Genomic DNA, 11,493 nt, shown 5'->3' with positions numbered 1-11,493 from the left:
TTGCTCAACATAAATTTGAGAACTGTGGCAAAAAAAACTGAAAATCTTTCAAAAGCAGAAATGTTTGGCAAAAAAGGTCTAACTTGATGTCATATTAAACTTTTAGGCTTCTCTAAAGCTTTTTTTATCATTATCATTCGAAATAATTGTGTTTCTCTGTTTAAAATATACATAATCAGCTCCTTTTACTGAAGCGGATGATCATTTATTAACCACCTGTGTTGCACAGACTGTTAACAGCTGATGATTCCAACGTCCGACTAAATAACTGCACTTTTCCTGTGTTGTGTTTACCCATCAAAGATCAATCCACAGGCCTCTCGAGCTCCTCCATAACACACACACACTCACACGCACGCACACACACACACTCTCCAAAGCACAAAAAACATGCCTAATATTTGATGAGAGGCAGTGGCCCAATGAGAGGGAAGGGAATTAACTCATCACGGAGTTTCGTACCAACAATGAGCAGACGAAAGCTAAAGTTTGGTCCTGCAGTTCCCCTGGTTATGTTTTTTCAGATGAAATATTAAAAAGCGCCTGTTGATGCATGATAAAAATATGATGCTGTCAGAAACTCCTCACAGAGACGAACACAAAAGGTAAAAATCACATCAGTATGTCGGACAGAGATGGTGAATTAAACATGGTGTGGGAACGGAGCTGCTAATCTCATACAGCATTTAACCTCCCAGATCTGATGGAGGTTTCATTTGGACAGGTAATGCGACCAAACATCAACACCCATTTGTGATTTTAATGTTTGTTTTGCTGCAGCTGGATCTGCATCCACATTATGCAGACAGTTGTAACCTCCTTTTCGTCACGCTGATGGATGAGATGTGACAGTCTGAGTTGTTGGTTCTGTAATTTGACTTACAACACCCTGTGCTGCTCTGCAAACCTCCCACACACATTTTTACACAAACAGTTATTGTTACAATTATTTGTCTCATCCCGGCAGGTGACACTGATGTTCAAAATTACAGAAAACTCCAGCAGATTGTATTTCCAACGGCTGAGACTTGGAAAAAAAAATGCGACCAAAACCTGAGTAGACCTGAGAGATGGATCGTCCTTCAGGTGATTCTCGTGTCTGCCAAGTTTTCAGCTAGCAGCTCTTTGGGAATCACCTTGTTGGAGATACAATCCTGTTTCCTGTCTGTCAGACATCTTTTTTGTTTTCTACACATTCAATCAAAGAAATGGGAAGAAATTGTGTGTAGAAAGTAATAAATAGCCAGAAAATTTAATAGTTCCACAAAAAATACAACACAATCCCAGAACTGATATTAAAGTATAATTTTTTTTCACATAGAATAAATTGAATAAATTAGAGCATAAAACCAATCTGCTGCTTTTTGTTACCTGCGTGTAACTCAGAGAACAAATATAATCTCAAACCTCCATTTTCACTTTCCATTTAATAACTACTCTTTTTTCCTTAAAATATAAAATATTACAACATCTGATGCAATATTTACATGTATGCAGATGACATTTGCTTGCAGTCATTTGTGAAGTGAGTACATGATCAATAAATTGGAATGGTCACAATTATCTTTAGCTTAATGTGGAAACTTCATAGACAAGGTTAAAGGTCACCACTCTCACTCTTACTTAATCAGATTAAAAACCGCTGAATCTGCAAGAAATTGAAGTCTTGGTTTGATTCTTTGGAACTACTAAGCTGGTCTGGGTCATTCGTGGCAGAACAGGATTCATTTGGCAATCAAAAATCTGAGTGAAGGAGAAAAAAACAACATATTCTGGGTTCCTCAAGGAATGTTTTTATTCTATATTCATCAGAAATGTGATTCTTTTTATAATATATCAGAGATGAAGTGGCAGTGGTGGATGTACGGAAAACCCGTCTGTCACACAAAATGTGACAACCTTAAGCAGTTATTCTATATTATTGATCCAAGGAGTCATTTCCACCTTCCTTCAAATGACTAATTTAGCAAAACATGATGAAACATTAAACATCCCTAACTTTGTTTTTCATTTTTATATTAGAAGAATTATGGAATCCTCTACTGACAGTTTCAGACTTGATCAAATATTTCTTTATTAAACTAATTGTTAGACAAATCAGCCTTTTCTGTAGAGCCTCCTAAGCAGCAGTGAGTATTTTTATTTGATATTTGGGTGTTTTTGTCCTGTTGTTGAAGCATTCCCATATTAAGTTGAGACTAAATGTGGTGATTTATTTGTGCCATAACCTCAGTTTGTAATGCATAAATGACTTTTGACATAAATGACATTTTCCTCCTTGGTTTAAACTGAAATTTCTGTCTTGCCTTATTCTTAAAACCAAACTGTCGTCTTCTAGGTTCAGACGGGAATTCCTCTTCATTCTTACGCATCGATCTTTACTGTGAGACTCGAGGCTGAAAAATCTAAATTCATTGTGATGATGGCCTGAAAGGAGACGTGATAAAGAAAAGATCCATGCTGTCAAACAATGCAGATGCTTCACAGACACACTGAGCCCTCAGCTGTGAATGTCTGACTTTAAACAGAGAAAAAAACCCGACATCGTGACACACTTCATCTCAGTGTCCGCTTCCTCATATTCCTCACACCAGGTTAAATTTAACACATTTGGTTCCTTTCGTCTCTTCCTCAGAATTTATTGAAAAATGTATTCAAAATACGCCTGAAAAGTACATTTTATAGTAAATTACCATGCGTTTTACAAAATTCACTTATTCTTCCAGAATGCCAACAATTAGTATTTCGTCTACATGACTACTTCAAAGTTTAACACTCTGTAAGACAGTTAATTTTAAACTACAACGTGCACATATATACAGTCTTCAGTTGTTTTTTTCCAGAAACATGATGAACATCCTGAATATTAGAGAAAAACGCCCAAATTTCTTCCCAAACACGGAGTGCGAGGCCAGAAAGCCGGAGCTCTCAGCAAACTGTGACAACTGTGTTTGATCCGCTGTGGGTTTGTATTGTGTGCATATTTTATTCCCCCCCGCCCAAAATGTTGGAGTGCTCTCCTGATCGCTCGGTCCGTGGCAGGATGCTCCAAATGATCTGAGCTCAAATTTGCCTTCAGTACGCTGCCATCTCAGGCCATCTGCAAAGAGATGACACAAAAACAAGAAACACAAAAATAAAAGAATAATGAATGCAAATCATTAAATATATCTAAGATACATTATTTCTTTTTGTATTTTAGTTATTTTTTTAAATCAGCAATGTGTTATTTTCTTAGGCTACAGAGTGCTGCAAAGCAAAGGCAGCACATTTATAAAATAAATAAAAGTCTGCAAAATAATATTTGAAAAAACATAAAATTTAAATATACGACTATAAGTGTGTAATTTAAATTCTAAACATGAATGGAGACCACAGAATGTGCAGATTTCAGATTTGTCCTTACAGTGAATTAAAAGCAGCTGGTTTGACACCTGTAGGCTCGTCTAGCTGATGCTAACGGGTTAATTCAGAAAACAGGATGTTTCAGAGATCGTTTTCATGCGACTTTAAAAGGTGTTTGCTCATCAGCTGTTCTAGATTTGAGCTGTGCTCTGAATTTATGTGATTTTGTGCTTCAACATGATGCAGATTTTTATCTGTAACACTAAAACCAGTTTGGTCTTGCAGGAAAACTCCAACACACAGGTCATCAAGAAGAGGATTGCAGCCCTAATAGTGACAGAGAGGGCAGGTAGACTCAGCAGGGGGGAAGCAGCTCCACCCAGGGTGGGTGGTGGGAGACAGGAGGGAAAAAAGCAGCTTCGCTCCTGGACGATGTTCCTCCACTCCTCCTGCGTCAGACTGGAACTGCTTCAGCGACAAACTGCTTCCTACAGCAAACTAGTTTCCATGTGAAACATAATATAATGAAACATATTGGCTTTTTTTTATAGACATCCATGTATTGGATACATTGTTGATTTGTTTTGACATACTGTTTGTTTGTCTTTCTGCATTTTTGCTCATGAGAAAATGTATTTATTCACATTTGTAATTTTTTTATGTCAAAATATCTTTACACTCTATTTTACTCTGAATGTGTCGTGTTGAATTCAGCTCTCCTACTGTTGCTCTGCTGTGTGTGCTGATTTTTTATGTTTATCATTTTTGGTTAGTATTTATTTATTGTGTATTGATTTACAACTTTACTTTATTCTATTACTCTGTTCTATTCTGTGTTTTAGAAGGTCATATTGTAAAAAGATACAAAAATTAATTGAAGAGTAAAAAAGCAATCCATGCAAACGCTGCAGTTCATAAAACCTGGAGCTGTTATGACTCATACAAACACTTGTTTCAGTGTTTCGCTGTGTTTTCAGATTAAAATCCAGTTTTATTTCAGGCAGAGAAAACAGCATATCAGTTTATACATATTTTATTATATTCTAAAAGTCCACACCTGCAATTTTTGTCTTTTAATCGGAGCATAGAGGAGGAACTGTCAGCTTCACAATCAGTATTTTTTATTTTTTTACCTCTGCAGCTCAGTTTCTTTATAATCCATCAATTCTATGAAACTGACATCAGTCATTATTATTTAGAGGAATCATTTCAGAGCTGGAAGATTTGCTGCCAACCAAACTTAAACGGAGAAAAGTGCAAAATGCAAATCAAAGTCCTCACACTTCTGTTAGATCTTTTGAAATAAAAAAGTAGCAAAAGGTTTTTAAACTTGAAGTTATTTCTTCTGCTAAACAAATGGAGTATTTGTCATAATTTGTCGTGTTTGTTCTGTGCTGAGTAGGTGAGCATTAATAAAATAAGTTTTTGTGTTCAGTCTGCATGTGAGGTGAAGAAGGTGACTGGCGAATTTATGCTGTTGTTGCATCTTTAAAGTATCAGGGTGATGGAGGAACTGAGAATGTTTCACCGTCAATGCAACATAACCAACGTATAGATAGTATTTTACATAGAAAGCCTGATTTCGGGACTCCCATAAATACATTTTTAAAAATCAGGTTAAACTTAAAACATAAACTGATGGCAATAAAGTTTAACCATCAGCATTTCATTCTCACCTGTTCCTGCTGCTCTCCTCTCTGTCCAAATTTCAGTCGCTCAATCTGCGCACATTATACACTGGCGCCCCCTAAATGAACCCGAGCAAAGTGCAGCCAGTCGGTCAGTCAGCGGCGGCGGCGGCGGCGGCGGCGGCATGGGACCCGCTGTGGGTCAAACACCCGGGATGTCCAGCACGTCTGACCGCATGCAGAGACGGCTGAGGCGGCGGCAGAGACACGGCGGCCCGGTGCTGCCGGAGTCCGAGTCCGGAAATCAGACAGGAAGTTGGAAACATCAACAAATTTAAATAGACATCATGTGTTCAAATACAGAAGACAAGGAAATCCATTTTATTTATAGGGTGAGAGCTAAAGCTTGATCACTAAAAAAATAAAATAAACAAATAATAGCAATAATAATAATAATAATAATAATAATAATAATAATAATAATGCATTTCTTAAGCCCAATTGCTCTTTAATTTCTTCCCAACAACCCGCTGCTTAAATGTCACTTTATCCCAATACGACCACCAACTATTGTGATTTGAATTACAATAATAATGAAAGGGGGGCGGCTGAGTGTGTGTGAGAGAGAAAGAGGGGTCTTTATCCCTCCTCACGTCCATAAATCGCATCAAATGACAGTCGGCCAGTGAAGAGTTAAAGGGAGGAGACGGAGAGTGACACGCCTCATTGGGTAGATTATGTGCTGCAAACAAAAAGTGTGTGTCTGTGCGCCAGTCAGCCAGAGAGCACCGGGCCCCATCTGCGCGCCTCACTCCGTCTCACTCTCTGTCTGCCTTCATCCGTCCAGCTCGGTGCGCCCTGCCAGAGAGCCGGAGAGGATCTGCAGCCCTGCAGCCCTGCAGCCGCAGCATCACTGTCACTGTCAGCACCGGGGGGGAAATGTTCTGATCGGAGCAGCCCGGGAGCGCAGCACCACCACCTCCATCACTGGCATCAGCGTCCGCCTGCTAGTTTTCGGATTTTTAAAACATCTTTTTTCCCTCATTCTGGTTTCTCAGACGGGTTTGGAGTCAGCGCTCCCCACTCGCTTGTGGAATATTGCTCCTCTTCACCGAGGGAAAGGTAGGTTAGTGCTTTGGTTGGGCCTCATATTTATGTTCTCTTGACTTGGCGGAGCTGGAACCCGCAGATGTTTCGGCTGCAGCGCTGATTTAGGGCAGCTTTGTGCCTGGCGCGGCGTTAGCAGATGGGTTAGAGGGAAATAAAGCCCCTCGCTCCACCCGCAGCGGGTCTGAATGGGAGGGCGGCTGCTGTCCATTTTATGGAAGTGCAAAAATTCAGCTCTTCGTCTCTTCTTTTATCCAAAGCGGTGCGCGTAAAAACGGGCAGCTTTTTGTGCTCTTCTTCTTATATATATATATATATATAGTTTGAGTGAGTCTGTATGGAAGCATTAATTACTGCTCAGATTTAAGAGCCACTTAAACTTGCTGAAAAACCAGTGTTGTGAAAATCAACTATAATTGCGACTGTATAAGCATAGTTTTAAATAACTGTAACAACAAAAACAGCCTATAAAAACAAACAAAACTGACAAATGAATCGCTCTCTCTGTGTTTCAACGAGTTTTAGATGCGTAAAAAATGTCCTCCCACTGTGTGGAGCGAAAAAGACCGAACTGTGGATTTCTTCTTGCTTCCACTTTTTGCATGAGAGCACCGCTTTGTTTTTTGGATGTTTCTCTATTATGGTTTTACGATTTATTGCCGAAGAACAATTGGGTAAAAATCATTGTTTTGGATAATATATATTATCCAATTTAACGGGATTTTTTTTATGTCCCTCTATTTTAATAGGTCTGCAGATTAGTGAGACATTATCTCTCCTTCCTTTTATCTTTCACGGCCTTTTGAAGTTATTGGCTCTGCATTAGTGCCAAATAGCAGTGCATCAGGTGCGGCTGTCCGTGCGCATTTTTAGCCTTATTTAAGTCCAGAAAATGAGGGAGGGGATGAGGGGCCACATGCAGCCGCCTAAACGCACACATTGTGAGGTTAGAAAGGGAGAAAAGAAATAATTAACTGGTCGTGCTGCTTTAATTACAGTCTCAGAGGGGAAAGTGCTGGATTATGGTAATGAGGCGACATACGCTGCCGCTTGTAGGAAGGAGAGAAAGGCTGGCTGACATGAAACCGCTGACTTTGACGGTCCACTTGAAACCCACTGGACATGCCCACGCCAGTGGACCTCAGCAGCTCCCACTCAGGGACTCACTTCAGTTTTTTCCTGCTCTGAATCTACAATAAAAACGCTTTTTGTTCAATTATTTTCCACAATTTTAATTTAAACCTGTGATATTTATTTTTATTTTTTAATTTTTTTTACAGAAATCAATAATGCAAATGTCGAGTAAAAAAGAAAAGCTGTTTTTGTTCAGGGGAGAACTTTACAAACCAAGTCGGGAATATTAAAGGAATATAATATTTTGTTTTACAAAATATTACAGAGTAATTTTAAAACAGAGATGGAGAAGATTAATGTGAATATTCATACTGGCTTAAAACAATGTATTATTTTAATAAAAAGAGAGTTTGGAGTAAATAGTTAAAAATAGTTATATTCATATTAGCATTTGTAAGAATAATGAAGAGACTTATTTAATTAATATTTTTAAAACACTTAGTATAAAAATAAGCTCTTCAATAATAATAATAATAATAATAATAATATTTACAAATAATTTATCTTATAAATAAAATTATTGTGGAATTTTAAAACTTCGACTTTAATAAGCTGATGCAGTTCTGAGCTAAATATGGGTTTGGAAAACAGGCCGGAACGGCGCCCACGTCGCCTCATTTAGTATCGGAAGAGATTTATTTATTTATTTATTTATTTATTTTTTATTTATTTCCTGTCTTCGGGAACAGGAGATCACCACCTAACAACCCCTTCGTCTCACACGGATTGCTATTTTCTCCGTATATAGAAAATAAAAGCTGAAGATCCCGGAACGTTCCCGCTCCTCCCTGTCGGGTTTAACGGAGGTTAAGTCCTGCGTGTTTTTCTCTGTGTCCCCGCAGTGAGACATGGAGGAGTCCAGCTCTCAGAAGTTGGCGTGGGACGGGGACGCCAAGGCGGTCCAGCAGTGTCTGACGGACATTTTTACGAGTGTCTACACGACGTGCGACATCCCGGAGAACGCCATCTTCGGGCCGTGCGTGCTGAGCCACACGTCGCTGTACGACAGCATCGCCTTCATCGCGCTGAAATCCACCGACAAACGCACAGCACCTTACATCTTCAGGGTGGGTTAAACCTCCAGTGCACACCGACAGGTTTATTTTAAAAGGAGCTTTCATTTGATTTCCAGTTTATATCTGAAAAGGCCTGAAACGTTCAATATTTGAGTTTATCCCTAAGATGATTTCTTCTTCTTCTTTTTTAATAATCTGTTTTTTTTTGTACTAATATGAAATTACTGCAAATACACATTGTGATCAGGTGACATATTTTAGGTCAATATATTAATAAAAATCCGTGTATCCTCATGATGTGCAGGTGGACACCTCGGCCGCCAACAGCACCTCAGAGGGCCTGATGTGGCTGCGACTGGTCCAGTCAGCTCGGGACAAAGAGGAGCAAAACCTGGAGGCCTACGTGAAGAACGGCCAGCTGTTTTACCGCTCGCTTCGCCGCATCGAGAAGGACGAAGAGCTCCTGGTCTGGTACGGCAAGGACCTCATCGACCTGCTGCTGCTCAGCTCCAGCCGAGCGCCGGCCAAGAGCAAAGGTGAGCTGACTGAACTCCCAACTGGAACGGCAGTGCAGACGAAGAGGTGGTCCATTCCTGGAGGGCTAGTGTGCTGTGTGTTTTAGATATTTGGATAATCTCCTAACCTGTGACCAGTTTCTGCAGATTACTAATGACCCGCTCATTCAATTTAGAAATGTTTAAGCAGGAAAGCATCTAAAACAAACAGGACAACAGCCCTTTGAGGACCAGAAGGTCCCACCTCTGGCAACATACTTTAGAGTTTCAGATTTTCTATCTTCAAATTGTAATTTTCCATTTCTCTGCTTCCCAGGTTCATCCCACCATTCCTGTCCAGACTGCAGCCAGCGATTCCAGTTTGAGTTCCCTTTCTTGGCCCACCTCCGGTTCCGCTGCACCAAAAGGCTGCAGAGTATTACAGAGGCAGACAAAGAGCCTGGCAAAGAGAGCAGCATAGAGCGACCAAACACAACCCCGAGCCGGAACAGCCCAAAGCTGGGCCGCTCGGAAGGCTTCAGCAGTCCGCACGACAACAACAAACCCTCTACTGACTTTCACAACCTGGCGCGGGATCTGGAGAAGAACCGGAGCAGCTCACCCACTGACAAGGAGGCCGAGATCTGCAGCGAGAGCTCGGGGAAGAGAAAGTTCTCAGAAGTCGAGGACAGAGAGTCCAGAGGACCGGGCCTTTCAGTTTCCAAGTCTAAGGAAGAGCTTGCAAGTTCTGCACAGAATTACAGAGGAGTGTATGGCCTGGAGGAGAACCACAGGTCCTTCTCCCCGCCGGGATCTATAGAGCATGGAGAGGTCAAGCGCAGCGCCTTCACAGAGGTCAAGAAGTCACCTCAGAACCTCAAACACCATAGTGGCAACAAAAACCTCCAGAACTCCAACTCTGAGAACAAAGACGGAGGTCGCCCAATCAGCAACTCTGTGGAGAAGCACCTCAACATCAGGCAGGTTCTTTCTGAAACGCAGCCACCCCAGACCTCGCCCATGGGCAGCGCTTTCACCTCGGTCGGCCAGCAGGGCAGCGGCAGCGGCACAGAGAGGAAGAGTGCCTTCAGCCAACCAGCTCGCTCCTTCTCCCAGATCTCACCACTGGTGATGCCCCCCAAGCTGCTGGACTGCCACCCAGCGGTGGGTGACACCATCTCCTCCAGCAGACTCTACCAGGCTGACCACCTTGCCGCCAAGCTGCAGGGTGCAGAGCTTGGCGCCAACTGCCCCGTGCCCGCTGGCATTGGCAAGCAGAACCCTTTCGTGTACACCACCGCCTTCTGGCCCAAGAACTCCGGACCTATCCAGCTTCAGATGCCCTCGGCGCTGACGCTGCTGCCTCCCTCCTTCACCTCCCTCTGCCTGCCGGCTCAGAACTGGTGCGCCAAGTGCAATGCCTCCTTCCGCATGACCTCAGACTTGGTTTACCACATGCGATCACACCACAAAAAAGAGTACTCCATGGAGCCTCTCGTCAAGCGGCGGCGCGAGGAGAAACTCAAGTGCCCCATATGCAACGAGTCCTTCCGGGAGCGGCATCACCTGTCACGTCACATGACCTCCCACAACTGACTGTTTAAGATGATCAGAGGGACTTTTGCTTAACGAGGGGCCGAGAATCTGCCTGGATTTAAGTCCTCCAAATGGAAATAGGCCACTTAAACCACAAAAACACCCCTTGCACTTATTTACATCTTGGACACGCTCTTGAAATCCTTTTTTGGGTCTGTTGACTTTTCCTCCTCCTCTGTACAAAATGACATGTTTTCGACTGTGAGCGAATGCATTTTGACTAAAAAAAAAAACCTAATCTATTTATGAAGCACTTGAATCTTTGAGAATAAGGAAGATTTAAATATGTGTAAATGTACAGTAAGTTGTATTTTATATCATGCAAATTCAAATATAGAGATGAATTACAATTGCCGTCACTCGTCCTGGTTTACACCACAACAATTGTTTTCTTTTTCATGTCTGCAATGTTTAAGGACACAAACTGGGGGGTTTTATGTGAGACTATATTTCAGAGTGCATGTAATATTAAATAATATTGATTTAAGATGCAGTCTATTCATCACAGTGTAAATAATTTGTTTTATTTGAAAAACAAAGTGTAATATTTTGTGTCAGTGGGGAATAGTTTCAGTGTTTCTTCCTTTTTGCGGAAATTTACTACTTGACAGTTTATCTAATCATGTTGAATGCATTGACAATAAAATAGCTTTATTTTCACCTGTGGGATTTCTGGATTTTTTTAAATTTTATTTTAATTTTACACATATGTCAAACTTAGCTATCATATTGCTCCATAAACTAAGTTTAAAATATTTCTTTTTAAAATAAAATGTTCCCAAAGAATCCTCAAAACTGCAGTTTGAATCCATTTATATTTTTTTTCTTAGATCAAAATGCTATTATACGAGCCTGTAATAAATAAATTCCCTTAATATATTATTACTATTTTTATTATGAAATAAATCAGTTTTTATTTTAAATTAAATTGTTTTGTATCACATAAATTATTATTATTATTATTATTATTATTATTATTATTACACAATTAGAAGTGATCTGATTAAATGAAAAACACCACGCCAGGAGTATTTGTCGGAGATATATTGGGAGAAAATACAAATAAAAAACTCGGTGGAAAGAACTGATCCCAAACCCCGTCCTCTGTTTGTCAGTGAGTCAAACATTTCTGTACAATTAAAAAAATACTCATCAGAATTAAACACACGCGTT

General features: G+C 40.6%; 1 protein-coding gene and 1 long non-coding RNA gene across 2 annotated transcripts; one reads left to right on the top strand and one right to left on the bottom strand.

The window, feature by feature from the left end:
* Positions 1 to 1,780: 1,780 nt before the first annotated feature.
* On the bottom strand, positions 1,781 to 5,580 carry LOC107835752 (uncharacterized). Its single transcript, XR_001661567.1, has 2 exons — positions 5,022 to 5,580; positions 1,781 to 3,100 (listed from the first exon to the last, which is right to left on the bottom strand). It is a non-coding gene; the product is annotated as an uncharacterized LOC107835752 (long non-coding RNA).
* A 425-nt stretch (positions 5,581 to 6,005) lies between these two features.
* Positions 6,006 to 10,980, top strand: prdm8b (PR domain containing 8b). The gene is made up of 4 exons (XM_007547385.2): positions 6,006 to 6,095; positions 8,057 to 8,281; positions 8,535 to 8,766; positions 9,062 to 10,980. Exons 2-4 carry the CDS (start codon positions 8,063 to 8,065, stop codon positions 10,318 to 10,320), a joined length of 1,710 nt encoding a protein of 569 aa, XP_007547447.1. The 5' UTR covers positions 6,006 to 6,095; positions 8,057 to 8,062; the 3' UTR covers positions 10,321 to 10,980.
* Positions 10,981 to 11,493: the final 513 nt, after the last annotated feature.

This window comes from Poecilia formosa, unplaced genomic scaffold (assembly GCF_000485575.1).
Source record: "Poecilia formosa unplaced genomic scaffold, Poecilia_formosa-5.1.2 Scaffold20, whole genome shotgun sequence".
In the NCBI taxonomy this organism is placed as follows: Eukaryota; Metazoa; Chordata; class Actinopteri; order Cyprinodontiformes; family Poeciliidae; genus Poecilia; species Poecilia formosa.
Note: the sequence above shows the minus strand (reverse complement) of the source record. Positions and strands in the feature narration are given on the sequence as shown.